This window comes from Theropithecus gelada, chromosome 14 (assembly GCF_003255815.1).
Source record: "Theropithecus gelada isolate Dixy chromosome 14, Tgel_1.0, whole genome shotgun sequence".
Lineage (NCBI taxonomy): Eukaryota > Metazoa > Chordata > Mammalia > Primates > Cercopithecidae > Theropithecus > Theropithecus gelada.
In genome coordinates, this window is record NC_037682.1 from 859,347 (window position 1) to 874,633 (window position 15,287).

General features: G+C 60.7%; 2 protein-coding genes across 2 annotated transcripts; both read right to left on the minus strand.

The window, feature by feature from the left end:
• Positions 1 to 1,191: 1,191 nt before the first annotated feature.
• Positions 1,192 to 10,314, minus strand: CDHR5 (cadherin related family member 5). Its single transcript, XM_025356756.1, has 14 exons — positions 9,964 to 10,314; positions 9,698 to 9,873; positions 9,355 to 9,405; positions 6,521 to 6,613; positions 6,273 to 6,374; positions 6,056 to 6,166; positions 5,799 to 5,969; positions 4,682 to 4,772; positions 4,419 to 4,516; positions 4,040 to 4,240; positions 3,773 to 3,886; positions 3,605 to 3,689; positions 2,575 to 2,732; positions 1,192 to 2,396 (listed from the first exon to the last, which is right to left on the minus strand). The coding sequence occupies exons 1-14, from the start codon at positions 10,046 to 10,048 to the stop codon at positions 1,974 to 1,976; spliced, it is 1,959 nt and encodes a 652-aa protein (XP_025212541.1). The 5' UTR covers positions 10,049 to 10,314; the 3' UTR covers positions 1,192 to 1,973.
• A 1,128-nt stretch (positions 10,315 to 11,442) lies between these two features.
• Positions 11,443 to 12,380, minus strand: SCT (secretin). Its single transcript, XM_025358486.1, has 4 exons — positions 12,216 to 12,380; positions 12,032 to 12,133; positions 11,843 to 11,935; positions 11,443 to 11,669 (listed from the first exon to the last, which is right to left on the minus strand). The coding sequence occupies exons 1-4, from the start codon at positions 12,284 to 12,286 to the stop codon at positions 11,558 to 11,560; spliced, it is 378 nt and encodes a 125-aa protein (XP_025214271.1). The 5' UTR covers positions 12,287 to 12,380; the 3' UTR covers positions 11,443 to 11,557.
• Positions 12,381 to 15,287: the final 2,907 nt, after the last annotated feature.

Sequence of the window (15,287 nt, forward strand, 5' to 3'; positions counted from 1 at the left end):
CTTTTTTTTGAGACGGAGTCTCGCTCTGACGCCCAGGCTGGAGTGCAGTGGCCGGATCTCAGCTCACTGCAAGCTCCGCCTCCCGGGTTCCCGCCATTCTCCTGCCTCAGCCTCCCGAGTAGCTGGGACTACAGGCGCCCGCCACCTCGCCCGACTAATTTTTTGTATTTTTAGTAGAGACGGGGTTTCACCGTGTTAGCCAGGATGGTCTCGATCTCCTGACCTCGTGATCCGCCCGCCTCGGCCGATCACTTGAGGTCAGGAGTTCGAGACCAGCCTGGCAAACGTGGCGAAACCCAGTCTCTACTAAAAATACAAAAATCAGCCGGGCGTGGTGGCGCAGGCCTGTAGTCCCAGGTACTTGGGAGGCTGAGGCGGGACAATCACTTGAGCCCAGGAGGTCGAGGCTGCAGTGAGCTGAGATGGAGCCACTCCACTCCAGCCCGGGGACAGAGCGTGACTGAGTCTCAAAAAAGGGAAGTGGGTAAGGGGAGGTGGATGTGCCTCTAAAAAGGGGCAGCTGCACCGTTTGGGTTCCTTTTTTTGAGATGGAGTTTCGCTTTTGTTGCCCAGGCTGGAGTGCAGTGGCACAATCTTGGCCCACCACAACCTCCGCCTCATGGGTTCAAGTGATTCTCCTGTCTCAGGCTCCCGAGTAGCTGGGATTACAGGCATGAGCCACCATGCCCGGCTAATTTTGTATTTTTTTTTTTTTTTTTTTTTTTTGAGACGGAGTCTCGCTGTGTCTCCCAGGCTGGAGTGCAGTGGCGCGATCTCGGCTCACTGCAAGCTCCGCCCCCTGGGTTCACGCCATTCTCCCGCCTCAGCCTTCCAAGTAGCTGGGACTACAGGCGCCCGCTACCACGCCCGGCTAATTTTTTGTATTTTTTAGTAGAGACGGGGTTTCACCGTGTTAGCCAGGATAGTCTCGATCTCCTGACCTCGTGATCCACCCGCCTCGGCCTCCCAAAGTGCTGGGATTACAGGCTTGAGCCACCGCGCCCGGCCAATTTTGTATTTTTAGTAGAGACGGGGTTTCTCTAAGTTGGTCAAGCTAGTCTTGAACTCCTGACCTCAGCTGATCCGCCCGCCTTGGCCTCCCAAAGTGCTGGGATTACAGGCGGGAGCCACCATGCGGCCCCCTTCGGGTTCTTTAGATTGTTCAGACAAGAATATCAGACGCTCTTGCAATTAAAACATTTGGAAAGGAATTAATAGTGTCTTTTCATCAGGGACAGTGCTGACGACCCACAAGGGACCCCTTGATGGTTCTGGGCATGGGTGGCCAGCCTGGGCTGTGGCCTTGGGAGAAGCGACCGGGAGGTGTCTCTCACCCCTAGGCCTCCTGGTCCGGCTCCTGCTCAGGCCACACGCGCTCACCGACCCCCGCGTGCCTCAGTCCAGGCCTCTGGGTGGGTGTTTAATGCTGTGCCCCAACCCAACCATGTAGATTTCAGAAGGGGACTAGGACCCCCAGCCCGGCAGATGTTTGAGACTACTGGCTTCCAAGCCCATCGTCTTGGGGATTTGCGTTGGCTCTTCAGCCTCCCCAGGCAATCTCTGTGTAGGGTCGGGAGTGGTAGGTCTGAGTTCAGCGGGTGCCTGAGATCCCCCGTGCAGACTGGGGGAGGGGAGTGCCCTTTCCGGCTGTGGTTAGAGCAGGAGAGGAACTTCTCGGGCCAGCTGGCGCGGAGCCTCGGGAAGACAGCGGGCACAGCAGGTGGTTTACAGGAAGCGTTGCAGCCTTCGGGTGGGGACAGCGCGGCCGGACCCGCCACCCCCGTCTGCACACCCGGGCTCGAGCGCCGAGGACGATGGGGGACGCGAGCAAATGGGGCCCGCACGGACCCGCGCGCCCGCCCCATGCCACGGCCTGGGTTTCGGGAGCCTCGCTTTATTCTGCCTTGGGTCGGGGGTTAGGGGAGCGGGACCTCTAGCGCCCGCGAGGCAGGGGAAGAGGGTGGAGGGGCCGCTTAGATGTACGAGTCATCGCTGCCGGGCTCATCGTGAGGACCCCTGCCAGGCCCCGCGCCCTCGCCCTCGTCGCCGCTGCCGGAGTCGCTGGCGCCATCCACGTCCAGGGTGGGCGTGTTGAGAACGACCACGTCTGCCTCCGCCCCGATGTCCTCGCCGAACCACACGGCCTTGTACCCGCCCTCCGGCCGCCGCTCCTTCGTCAGGATGGACCTCACCGCTGCGGGGCTTCCCCCGGCTCCCGCCGCTGCCGGGGCCTCAGGGGCACTGCCTGGGGGCGCGGGGCCAGGGGGCGCGGGCTCCGCGGGCGTCGGCGGTGCCTCCGCGGGCTTGGCGTCGCTCGTGGGGCTGGGGGCGGGCGCCCAGTTGGCCTCGTCGTCAGGGAGGAACGCCTGGTTGTCACAGCCTGAGGGCTGGGGTTCCTGCTAGCGGGAGTGAAGGCGTCAGCGGGGTCCCTGGGTCTCTGCTGCCTTGTGGCCTCTCCACACCTTCATTCCACAGTGGACACCCCTCCGCCTCCACATATTCCCCTCTGCCCTCCCCTCTCCTGTCCCCCACTCCCTGCGGGTCGCCTGCCCTGCCCTCCACCCTGGGCCTCACCGGAGCTTTGCCGGAGCAGCACTTGAGCCGGGAGCCGTAGTGCTTGTGGACAAGGACAGTGAGGCCAAGGAGAGCCAGCAGCAGCAGTGCACCCAGCACCCCACCCAGGGCTGCCATGTCCACCACTGAGAAGCTCTTGTCCTCCGAGGGGCCGCCACCTGGCATCGCTGTGGAAAATGCCATCACCCCCGCACTGTTGAGTGCCCCAGGCATTCCCCATGCCAACCTGTGCCAGGCTTGAGACACTTGGAAATCACCCAGGCCTGGGCTGTCTCCCAAATCTCAGGCTCTGCTGACCCTGGCTGGAGGGGCCTGTGTGTCCCAGTGAGACCCTGGCCCCCCCCCCCGCCCCCGACCAAGGAGGCTGCTCACAGGAGGGGCAGGGGCCTGCAGGGTGAGCCGGCAGCTGTGGGAATCATGGGATTCGCTGGACCCCAAATCTGGCCTCTGTCCTACACACATCACAGTTCACCTCACTGAGGGCCTTTGGCCTGTCTGTGTCTGTCAGTCCCAAACAGACCCCTCTGGGATTTCATAGTCAGGCCAGGTCAGCCTGGGGTGGACCCTTCCTACAGCATTTCCCTACCACCCAGTGATCTGAGCCAGGGAGGGAAGGCAACGGAGTGGGTGCTACCTGAGGATGGGGTGTTCCTGCTGGGGGGCATCGGCTGAGAGGTTCCTGGCTCTGGGGTCTGAGCTGTGCCACCACCGGGTGTGGCTGGTTGGTGGGACGTGCTGGTTCCCACACCGGGGGGCATCGGCTGAGAGGTTCCTGGCTTTGGGGTCTGTGCTGTGCCGCCACCGGGTGTGGCTGGTTGGTGGGAGGTGCTGGTTCCCACACCGGGGGGCCTCCCGGGTGTGGACGAGGTTGGTGGCCTCAGAGTTGTGCCAGAGGGTGGATGAGGGCCTGTGCCTCCCCCAGAGCTGGTTGTGGAGGGTCCCTGGGAGGGCACAGGGGGTCTGGGGGCCTCAGAAGTGGTGCTGGTCCAGGGCCCAGTTGTTCCTCCAGTCTCTGGGGATGGGGGCTCACCTGTGGAGGGGGGCTCCTGTTCGGAAACTTGTATCTCAATGACTGTGGTCGCAGTGCCAGAGGTCACCGTATTTTTGGCCTCAACCTGGGGCAGAAAGGGGCTTGTCCCTCCTGGGCACGTCTTTAAGCCCCACACCCTTGGAGATGCCCACCTGCCCTGCCCTTCACCTCTGCGTAGAAGGCCCCCGCCTGGGTCAGTGTGGTGGTGGTCAGCACAAACTCTCCCTCCATCCGGAAATGTGAGTGGTTGGTAATTCGATACGTGATGGCCGAGTTGAGGTCCTGGACAGGGTTTCATTGAGTCCCCGGCCAGGCTGCCTCCCATCTGCAGCCCTGACCCACCCACAGAGGGGAGGCCGGGTGGACCCAGGGACCCTGGGCAACAGGAAGGCTGCCGTGGGGGCGGCAGGCGTCAGCCTTGCGTGTGCTACCTACCGAGAACTCCGGGTCCTGAGCCTGGACCCTCAGAGGCTGAGAGGGGGCAGCTGCATCCTTGACCACAACACCTGCTCCAGCGCCAAGTGCCACGGTGCCACGGTACAGGCTCTGGGGGAAGCGGGGCGGGCTCCCGTCTGCAGCCACAGCCTCCACGGTGACCTGGGTCACTGAGTAGCGGGCAAGGTCAGCCTGCTGGCCCTGGAGGCGGGGGAGGCAGCCGTGACTCGTGGGGTTGACGGTGGAGCTGGTGCTGAAGCCTGGGGCTCAGGAAGAATAGATGCAGATTTGGCAGGGGCCCTGCCCCCCCGCCCTGCCCCCCGCCCTACCTTCCACCCTGCCCCCACTGCCCTGCCCCCCGTGCAGGTCCCTACCTCACCTTCACCAGCAGAAGAAAGGTCATGGCTCTGGGGACACTCCTGGCCATGGTGAGGTTGCCGGAGTCTGGGTGGATGACGAATGTACCGTTCACGTTTCCTGGGAGGACGATGGAAGTGCTCAGTCCCGGCCTCCTGAGGCCCAGGGACCCAGCCAGCTCTGCCTTGCTGGCAGGTGCCCCTGGGGCTTCCCCAGCCCAAGGTGGGGACAGAGACAGGGACAGAGAGGGGTCCGGGGCATTGTTGAGGGCTGGGCCCCACTCACCACTGAAGATGCTGTAGATGATGGCTTGGTTGATGCCGCGGTCTCCATCCTCGGCGTAGATGGGTCCGGGACGCAGGACGAGGGGCGATGGCTTCAAGGATGGTGGAGAGGAGGGCACGTCGTGAGGCTGGGGTGGATGGCCCCAACCTGGCCCCTCTGGCTCCCCATCAAGGTCAGCCAGGGCAGGGCTGGCTGAGGAGGGGCCCAGTCCCGCTGGTGGCCGGGCATCCCTGCCTGTCTAGGACTGTCCCTTGTCCCAGTATCACAGTGAGTCACACCCCTGTGGGTCCCTCACTAACGAATAAGTTGCCCAGAGATACTGAGTGCCATTTGCACGATGCTTGTCTTTTTTTTTTTTTTTTTTTTTTTTTGAGACGGAGTCTAGCTCTGTCGCCCAGGCTGGAGTGCAGTGGCCAGATCTCAGCTCACTGCAAGCTCCGCCTCCCAGGTTTACACCATTCTCCTGGCTCAGCCTCCCGAGTAGCTGGGACTACAGGCGCCTGCCACCTCGCCCGGCTAGTTTTTTTTTTTTTTTTGTATTTTTTAGTAGAGACGGGGTTTCACCGTGTTAACCAGGATGGTCTCGATCTCCTGACCTTGTGATCCGCCCGTCTCGGCCTCCCAAAGTGCTGGGATTACAGGCTTGAGCCACCGCGCCCGGCCTACGATGCTTGTCTTGACGGCTAAGCAGACATTTAGGAAGCGAGGGGTTCCCGGGGTCTGCGTTTCTGCCTCTCATGTGCTGTTTGGTGGCCCCGGGTGCCTTGGTGCTGTGAAGGTTTGCAGACAGCCTGTGTGGGCCTAGTGGTGACTGTGAGCAGGGCAGAGATCTCACCATCCCTTAAGAACTCCAGGGCCCCAGCCCACCTCCCCAGGCCCCTGAGACCGCCTGGCTCTGGGGCCCACACTCCTCTCTGTGTGTTCAGGGTTTGCTCCCTCACCCCCTCAAGATGGGAAAGATTGGTTTACAAGGAGAGTCTGTATTTGTTTCAAAATCACAACCAAACTTGGCCCCACCCGCTGACCCTGACCCTGCCCTTCTTCTGATCCTGGCCGTCCCTGCCTCCAACCTGCCTAGAAGGCCCCGCCCCGGGCACTGCCCCTCCCTCCCCATTACCAGTGTGTGCCCCGTGGGGACAGCCCCGTGGTACTGAGCTTGGATGCAGACGTAGCCGTCTGAGAAGGTGCAGGGCAGGAACCAGGGGGGCCGCAGGTCGGCAGGCACCACGTTCAGCACCAGCGTGGCGGTGGCCGTGTGGCTGGGCTCCACGTTCTCCTCCGGAGTGTCCTGCAACAGCCAGATCAGACCTGGGAGCAGCTGGGGCCAGGGGGACCTCAAGCGTGTGGGACTCAGGGCTGGGGTGAGCCGCTCACCCGCACCAGCAGCCGGAAGGCCATGTTGGGCCGCTCGTAGAAGTCCAGGGGCCGGTCCAGCCTCAGGGCGGGATGGTTTACACCCACCAGGGAGAAGTAGTCACTGGCACCCTGGGGAGGATCAGGGAGGACACAGCCTAAGAGCCTGGGAGGGCGAGGGCGGCTGCGGGTGTCAGTGGCGAGGGGCTCACGCTGGGGCAGGGCGGGCGGCACTGACTGCAGTCACTTCCTGGAGGGTGTAGAACAGAATGTCATCCTTGTCTTTGTCCTCGGCCTGCAGTTCTGTCTCAGGGATGACGGTGGAGTTTACTTTAGTGTCCTAGGGAGGGAGAGGGGCTTGGTCTGGCCACACTCTTGGCCCCTGTGGACCCCCGCTGTGGTTGAGCCCCCGGCCACCACTCACCCCTGCCCTCACCCTGGGCTCCCGCACCCCCTCCCCAGCCCTGGCAGCTTCGCTGGCCTCACCTCTTCCACCTTTATCTCCTTGGTTGTAAAGGGGAATTCAGGGGCGTTGTCATTGACGTCCAGCACTGACACGAGCACCCTCAGCTGGGTCACCTGCAGGATGTGGCCATCAGCCTCTCCCACAGCCGCTCCCCATCATGAGTGAGGTGCACCCCTCGACGCTATCCTTCCCCATCATGAGTGAGGTGCACCCCTCAACGGCTGTCTGTCCCCATCGTGAGTGAGGTGCACCCCTCGACGGCTATCCATCCACTCACTCGCTCAGTGGTGTTGGGGGGCTGCAGGGGGGCTGCACAGCTCTAGGTGCTGGGATGCAGAGATCACAAGAGACAAATCTCTGCCCGGTGGTGCCTGTCCTGGCAGGACTTACAACAACAGACAAAAAGGACTTTATAAAGCCAGGAGGTGGCAGGTGCGCCACAGAAAAATAATGCAGGTACTTGGGGATGCAACCAGCAGAATCTCAAGTGAGGAAAGACAATCCAGTTCTTTTCTTTGTTTTCTTTTTGGATACAGAGTCTCATTCTGTCACCCAGGCTGGAGTGCAGTGGCGTGTGCCTCCCAGGTTTAAGCGATTCTCCTGCCTCTGCCTCTCGAGTAGCTGGGATTACAGGCGCCCGCCATCACACCCGGGTAATTTTTTATTTTTAGAAGAGACGGGGTCTCTCCATGTTGGTCAGGCTGGTGTCAAACTCCCTCCCAAAGTGCTGGGATTACAGGTGTGAGCCACCGTGCCCAGCCGACAACCCAGTTTCTTCACAAATAAATCTCCAAGAGAAAAGATGGGAGAAGGAAACGTGAAGATGAACAGAAACTCAGGAGAATTATCAGCTAGGTGCATAACGTGGACCCTGATTCAAACAAACAATTTTTTTTTTTTTTTTTTTTTTGAGACGGAGTCTCGCTGTGTGGCCCAGGCTGGAGTGCAGTGGCCCGATCTTGGCTCACTGCAAGCTCTGCCTCCCGGGTTCACGCCATTCTCCCGCCTCAGCCTCCGAGTAGCTGGGACTACAGGCACCCGCCACCACGCCCAGCTAGTTTTTTGTATTTTTAGTAGAGACAGGGTTTCACCGTGTTAGCCAGGATGGTCTCGATCTGACCTCGTGATCCACCCACCTCGGCCTCCCAAAGTGCTGGGATTACAGGCTTGAGCCAACAAACCATTGTTAAAACCCTTCAGAGACCATGGGGAATGCGGCATCCTGAACATTCGAGGTAGAAAGTGACCACTTTTCCCAGGTGTGACGACATTGTGGTTATGTTTCAAAAAGAAGAGTCCTGGCAGGCATGGTGGCTCACGCCTGGAATCCCAGCACTTTGGGAGGCCGAGGCGGGCAGATCACCTGAGGTCAAGAGTTCGAGACCAATGTGGCCAACATGACGAAACCCCGTCTCTACTAAAAATACAAAAATTAGCTGGGTGTGGTGGCGGGCGTCTGTAATCCCAGCACTTTGGGAGGCCGAGGTGGGTGGACGCCAAGGCAGGAGAATCGTTTGAACCTGGGAGGCAGAGGTTGTAGTGAGCGGAAATCGTGCCACTGCATTCCAGCCCGGGCGACAGAGGGTGACTCCATCTAAAAAAAAAAAAAAAAAAAAAAAAAAAAAAAAAAAAAAAAGGATCCCGGCCAGGCACAGTGACTCATGCCTGAAATCCCAGCACTTTGGGAGGCTGGGGCGGGCGGATCACCAGGTCAGGAGTTTGAGATCAGCCTGACCAACATGGTGAAATCCTGTCTCTACCAAAAATACAAAAATTAGCCAAGCGTGGTGGTGGGCGCCTGTAATCCCAGCTACTCGGGAGGCTGAGGCAGGAGAATCACTTGAACCCGGGAGGCGGAGGTTGCAGTGAGCCGAGATCTCGCCATTGCACTCCAACCTAGGTAACAGAGCGAGACTCGGTCTCAAAAAAAAGAAGCATCCCTCTCTTTCAGAGACACATGCCAAGATATATGTGGGTGATGTGCTGTGGTGTGCGGTGGGCACAGAGCCCTCTGTCTGCTGGTAGGTGGGTGGGGGGGGTGGGGGCCTGTGCTGGCCTCAGGATTCTGCAATTTTCCTTAATAAAGCCGAAAACAATGCCGCTGGTGAAGAAGTAGGATGTTGGGGGAGCGGGGCTGGGATGCAACTATTCCCTAATAGGACGGTTGGGATTTCTCTGAAGACTGCAGACCTGAGCAGGTGAGGGAGGAGCGTGCCTGCGGGAGCTCTGAGGCTGCAGCAGAGCCTCCGCACAGTACATCTGGGTTTGACTCTCAGTGAGAAAGGAGCTGTGGAGGGCTGGGGTGGACTGGGCAGCCTTGGTTTACAGCGTCCACAGAGGCTGTTCCGCCGCATGGAGTGGACTGGGACCGGCAAGGGGCAACGGGGAAGCCAGCGGGCCGGCTGAAAGTTTCCCAAAATGAGTGCTGGTGTCCCGGCCCTGGTGGGACTGGAGGTGGGCAGACGGTGGATTTCTGGGTCGAGCTGGGGCAGAGCCAAGTGATTTACCAATGGGGAGCTTAGCGGGGGACGTGGGGAAGGAGGGCGAGTGGAGACCAAAGTGGTTCCAGTGGCTGGCAGGATAAAGGTGCCTCCCTTGTGGGGGCAGTGGTGGTTGAGGGAGTGGGTGGGAGTCTTGGGCACACTGGGTGGGGGTATCTGCTGGACAAGGGATCAGTGACGGGGACGCCACAGTTCAGGGCAGAGTCTGGACTGGAGGAAATGTGAGCATCACTCTCGGGGATGGCATGTGAAACCACACCCTAGGTGAGGTCATCAGAGACTGGCCCTGGACCGGCAGGGCAGAGCCCAGCTGAGGTGGCCTGGTGGGCGGGGAGAGTGGGGCAGGGACTCACCAGCGTGCCTCCGCTCTGACACAGCAGCTGAGCCTCAAGTAGTGAGTTCTCCTGTGGAGGCAGACGGGTCTGCAGTCACTGTCCCGCCCCACAGGTGGTGAGACTGAGGCCAAGGGGGCAGGCGCTGGCCCAGGGTCCCCATCATCAGTGGTCAGTGCTGAGGGTGTGGGCCCAGCCTTCATCCCAAAATGGCCCAGCCTTCTAGGGCAGGCACCACCAAGCATGGGTGTTAGTGGATGCCTGCAGGCATAGAACTCCTGGGCCCCCCGGGGAAGGTGTGGCCTGAGGATCCAGGCTCCCTTCTCCCGGGAGCCCCCACTCCCCACCCACCTGCCGCCCACACCTCGTAATCAGGAGACACGTTGAGAAACAGCTGGTTTCCCTGGATCCGAAATGCGAAGGGGGTGGACAAGGGTCCGAGGGTCACCTCCTGGCCCTCTGGGACATGGATGTCCACCAGCGGCTCGGTGACATTTGTGTTCTCCTCGACTTCAAAGATCGACTTGTTCACAGAGCAGTCTGTAAGGTTGCAGAGGAGGGGTCAGCGCCTCCCAGGCCCTGGCTCCCCCCGCCCTGTGCCCCCACCTACCTACCCCTGCCCGCACGTACACTGGACCTGGGCCACGGCCCCCGGGGGTCGGCCAAGCAGCCCTGTGAGCATCAGGGGAGGCCACAGCAGGGCCCAAGACCCCATCTTGGCGGCTGTCACCTGGCAGGAGGGTCCGAGTGGGTTTGGCGTCCAGGACTGGCGCAGTTCCTACCTCAGCGACCTTCGCCCCAGCCAGACGCCGCCCACTTTATGATCCTTTACAACCGGCCTCTGCCAAGGGGGCTCCCGCTGGCCGGCGGGTCCGGCCCACTGCCAGAAGGGGGGCAGTCATTTGGCCCAAGTTAGACTGAGTACAGGGATTAACCAGGGGGCTCAGGCCACAGGCACGGAGGCACAGGGCAGAAAGGACTAGAGAACAGCTCACGGGCGCCATGGGGCTGGGGCGGGGCAGGGGCAGAGCTAGGGTGTTGGAGAGAAGCCGTTGGTGTTGGGGTGTCTGAAACCTGCCTCCCTAGCCCAGGCTGCCCTTGCTTGGCTCCTCCCCTAAGCTCTACCTCAGGCAAAATTTCTAAGGCCAACCCTTGAGGCTCAGAACCTGGGTGTTCGCGGGGAGTACCTCCCTGCCTGCCTGATGGCAGGTTCTGAAGGAAGAGACTCTCCTCACTGTGTCCTAGGGACACCCCTGCCTGCCTGCCCCAGAGACAAGCCAGCTTCTCAGGGTGAGGCTGGACAGGGCCTTAGTGACCAAGGCTAAGGCGGGGCTGTGGGGGGCAGCTGGGAGCTCCTGGGGAGCCCTGGTGCCCAACAGAGGGAGTGAGGTGAGTCTTGACACTTGCCCTGCTCTTTTCATTGGCCCCCGCAAGCCCCCAGCTCTAGAGAGAGGCCACTGGCTGGGGTCGGGGCGGGGAAGGGGCTGTCGTGAGGCGGGGAGTGGAGTCATTCCTCTCCAGGCCTGTGCACCGAAGCTTCTGGCCTCTCGTGGCTGGGGCCGGGCTCAGTGTCCCAACCCTGCACTGTACCCTCACAGTCGCCTGCAAGCCCTGCACGCTCCATACTCCACAGGCTCTGAGGGTTGTCAAGCCACTGGTCTGAGGCCACACAAGACAGAGGGTCCGGAGTCCTCATGCCAGAGTGGACTCCTGGCACCCCAGGTGACACCTCTGCCCTCCCCTCTTCCTGCCCGCCTGAGCCTCCCTGGCCCCTCCACACCCTCCCCACTGCCCCTTCCGAAAACACTGACCACACGGGCCCCGGGGCAGGAGCTGAGAGTCTGTCCGGGCTCCCCCTGAGCCCTTGACTGTTTCCTAATGAAGACAAGGGGGGGCGGGGCCCTGCGGTGCTTAGTCGATGTACAGGAGGCGGCACTGATGCCAGAGATAAGGATGAGGGGCCAGCTGTGGCCGCCAGGTGTAAAGGGCAGCGGGGTGTGGTCACAGTCCCGGCTGGGTGGATGGGGCCCCCTTCCATCTGACAGCCCTGCTACACAGGGGTTGCCTCGATTACACCAAGTGGACACAACCAACTCCCAGTGTCTGGGTCTGATTCTCCTTTATTGGTGCCGAGTTCCACCCCTCCCCCTCTCCCCCCAGCCTGCCCACCACCCCAAATGCAGCTCCGCTCCTAGGCTGGGCAGGTGGTGAGGGGGTTCCTTCCTCATCTCGGTCGCAGGGTTCCTTCTGCAGCAGCACCGGCAGGTTCTGAAACCATAACCCCAGGCCTGGGCCCAGGGGGCAGCCAGGGAGACCAGGCCCCGCCCAGGGGCATCCTGCAGAGACAGCACGTGCGGGGTTGGGGGCTGGGGCTGGGGCTGGAGACCCCGGCCCCGCCGCTGGAATTGGGCCTCCGGTGGCCACCAGCGCTGACCCAGGGAGGCCACGGACAGAAGGAAGGGTCTGGGGTGGGGTCTGGGGTGGGGTCTGCGGTGGGGCGGGCGCTCACCAGGCCTGCAGGGTGGGCGTGTCGGACCCGGACGGGCAGAGCAGACCCGCGCCGAGCCTGGACCAGGCCGTGCTGTTCTCTGCGTCCTGCTCGCTGTCCCCCGCCCCAAAACAGAGTTAGTCCTGGCGCTGGGGGTCGCGCGTTGCTGCCAGGGCACCACGGCAAGACCCCCGCCCCACCCGGCCTCACCTGCGCTTCCCCACCAGGCCCTGCAGCAGCCGCTGGAGCCGCGCGCCCTCCCGCAGGCGGCTGAGCTCGCTGGTGAACGTCCCGTCCGAGTGTCGCCGGGCCCTGGGGGCGGGCGGGGGTCGGGGTCAGGGCCGCGCGGGGGGCGGGTGCGGCCGGGGGCGGACGGGCCTGGCGGGCGGCTCACCTGGGGGGCGCGGGGCGCGCGGCGGAGCCCCCGAGGAGCAGCAGCAGCAGCAGGAGGGGCCGGGGGGCCATGGCGGGGTCGGGCGCGGGAGCTGAGCGCTGCGGCCACGGCCGGAGCCCCGCGAGGCCCCTTTATGGCGGCGCCCGGAAGGGGGACGGCCCGGCCGCGCCCAGCGATCCCGGGAAGGTCAGGGCCGCCCCCCCAGCTGTCGCCCCGGCCCGGCCTCCCGCCCCCTCCGCCGCGCTGGCGCCCCTCGGCCGGCTGGGGGAGGGGGACGTCCCGGCCTGGGGGGCGAAGGGGACCCGGGCCGGGACCCGCAGAGGGAACCGCACCGCGAAGCCTCGGAGCCTGCGGGGCGCGGGGACGGAGGGGCCGTGGGACTTGGGGGAGGATTTGGGGGGACTGGGGGACCCCGGGGAAGGGGCGGCGGCAGGAGCTCCGGAGGCCCCTGGAGCACCCGGCTGGGGTGAGTTCGTCGGGAAGGCCTGAGCGGTGACTTTGTTGTGGGGGCCGGTGTTGCCATTTTATCCGCTTTGAAGTGCAGGGTTCAGGATCATTGGGTTCGCTGACATTTCCGTGCATCCGTCCCCACCATCCGTTCTCAGACTCTCCCATCCTCCCAAAATCCGTTCTCAGGCTTTCTCGTCCTCCCAAAATCCCTTCTCAGACGCTCCTGTCCTCCCAAAATCCGTTCTCAGACTCTCCCATCCTCCCAAAATCATTCTCAGACTCCCCATCCTCTCAAAATCTGTTCTCAGACTCCCCATCCTCCCAAAATCCATTCTTAGGCTCTTCCGTCCTCCCAAAATCCGTTCTCAGGCTCTCTTGTCCTCCCAAAATCCCTTCTCAGATGCTCCTGTCCTCCCAAAATCCGTTCTCAGACTCTCCCGTCCTCCCAAAATGAAGCTCTGTCCCCATCAAACGCCCCCTCCCCTCCCCAGCCTGGCGCCCCGTCCACTTCCTGTCTGTGGATTCAGCGCCTGCAGGGACTGCGCGCAGGGGGAGCCTCACGGGATTTGTCCTTTGGAGACCGGCTGGTTTCTCAGCTCAGCGTCCTCCGCCTTCGCCGCGGCAGCCTGGCCTGTGTGGGAATCTCTTTCCCTTGGGAACCGTGTCCCGTTGTGTGCAGGGACCGCGTCGACCGCGTCCGTTCATCTGTGGGCCTCTTCATGGACACCTGGGCTGCCTCCCCTTTGGGGCGAGGGCGAATAACACTGCTGTGAACGCGGGTGTGCAAAGGGCCCTTCCCAATCCCGTTTTCAAGCGTTCTGGGTGTATAGTTATGAGGGACTTGCTGGGTGACAGAGTAATGATGTGTTAATTGTTCTGAGGAAAACAGCCAAACTGTTTTCCACAACAGCATCTCAGACGGACACGTCCCCCAGCAGCACAGCAGGGACACGGCTCTTGTCCTCGCCGACACTTGCTACTTTCTGCCTTTTTGTTTGTTGTGTACTAACGATGCTGGTGGGTGCAATGTGGTGTCTGGCTGCGGTTTTTATTTGTGTCTCCCTAATGACCAGCACTTTCTCGGGTGTCTGTGAGCCATTTATACCTCATGGAGAGAACGGAGAAATGACCGTCAAGCCCTTGATGTTCTGCTGTGGTTGCGAGCCATGCACTGTATCCATCTGTTAAATCGGCCACACTATTTACCCCAGCATTTGCATCACAGCCCCGCCAGCCACGTGGGTCCTTCCTTCCTTCCTTCCTTCCTTCCTTCCTTCCTTCCTTCCTTCCTTCCTTCCTTCCTTCCTTCCTTCCTTCCTTCCTTCCTTCCTTCTTTCTTTCCTTCCTTCCTTCCTCCCTCCCTCCCTCCCTCCCTTCCTTCCTTTTCTTTTTTAGATGGAGTTTTATTCTGTCACCCAGGCTGGAGTGCCGTGGGGCCATCTCCGCTCACTGCAACCTGCAACCTCTGCCTCCCGGTTTCAAGCAATTCTCGTGCCTCGGCCCTCCAAGTAGCTGGGATTACAGGCACCTGCCACCATGACTGGCTAATTTTTATATTTTTAGTAGAGACAAGGTTGCCCAGGCTGGTCTCAAACTCCTGACCTCAAGTGATCCACCTGCCTCGGCCTTCCAAAGCACTGGGAATTACAGGCGTGAGCCACTGCACCTGGTGGCCTCACTTTCTCTGCACACTGTCAACCTTGCAGCAGTTGCTATTTTTAACCTTCAGCCATTCTCTCTGCCACAACACCTCCTTGTGGTTTTAGTTGCATTTCCCCATTGGTGGGTGATTCGGAACCTCTTATTGGTGGGTGATTCGGAACCTCTTTCCAGGTGCTTGTTTCCATTTGCATGTTGTAGTGGGTTAAATGTATCTTCACATCTCTTGCCTGTTTTTATTTTTATTTTTTTTTTTTTTGAGACGGAGTCTTGCTCTGTGCCCCAGGCTGGAGTGCAGTGGCGCGATCTCGGCTCACTGCAAGCTCCGCCCCCCCGGGTTCACGCCATTCTCCTGCCTCAGCCTCCCAAGTAGCTGGGACTACAGGCGCCCACCACCTCGCCCAGCTAATTTTCTTGTATTTTTAGTAGAGACGGGGTTTCACCGTGTTAGCCAGGATGGTCTCGATCTCCTGACCTCGTGATCCGCCCGTCTCGGCCTCCCAAAGTGCTGGGATTACAGGCTTGAGCCACCGCGCCCGGCCTTCTTGCCTGTTTTTAAATTGTTCTCTACTGCTGAGTTTTTTTTGTTTTTTGTTTTTTGTTTGTGTTTTTATTGCAGGAAAATACGCAAAACATGAAACTTACCATTTCAGCCATTGTAAACAGTCATGGAATTGTACAACCATCACCACTGTTTAGTTCCAGAACTTTTCACTCCCCAGATGGAAAACCTCAAATCTAAAAAGCATTTACTTCCCCTTCCCCAATCCCTTCAGCTTCTGAGTAACAATGAATTTGCTTTCTGTCTCTGTGGATCTGCCTATTCTGGGTATTTCATACAAATAAAATCATAAAAGCTGGGCATGGTGGTGCATGCCTGTGGTCTCGGCTACTTGAGAGGATGAGGCAGGAGGATGGTTTTTTTTTTTTTTTTTTTTTTTTTTTTTTTTTTTTTTTTTGCGG

Coding starts and splice junctions, on each gene's coding strand:
- CDHR5 (XM_025356756.1), bottom strand. CDS start 10,048: ATGGGGTCTTGGGCCCTGCTGTGGCCTCCCCTGATGCTCACAGGGCTG. Junction 9,874..9,963: donor GGCCGTGGCCCAGGTCCAGT/GTACGTGCGGGC, acceptor GCAACCTTACAG/ACTGCTCTGTGAACAAGTCG. Junction 2,397..2,574: donor GCTGCTCCGGCAAAGCTCCG/GTGAGGCCCAGG, acceptor TCCCGCTAGCAG/GAACCCCAGCCCTCAGGCTG.
- SCT (XM_025358486.1), bottom strand. CDS start 12,286: ATGGCCCCCCGGCCCCTCCTGCTGCTGCTGCTGCTCCTCGGGGGCTCC. Junction 11,936..12,031: donor GGCCTGGTGGGGAAGCGCAG/GTGAGGCCGGGT, acceptor GGCGGGGGACAG/CGAGCAGGACGCAGAGAACA. Junction 11,670..11,842: donor ACGCCCACCCTGCAGGCCTG/GTGAGCGCCCGC, acceptor CTGTCTCTGCAG/GATGCCCCTGGGCGGGGCCT.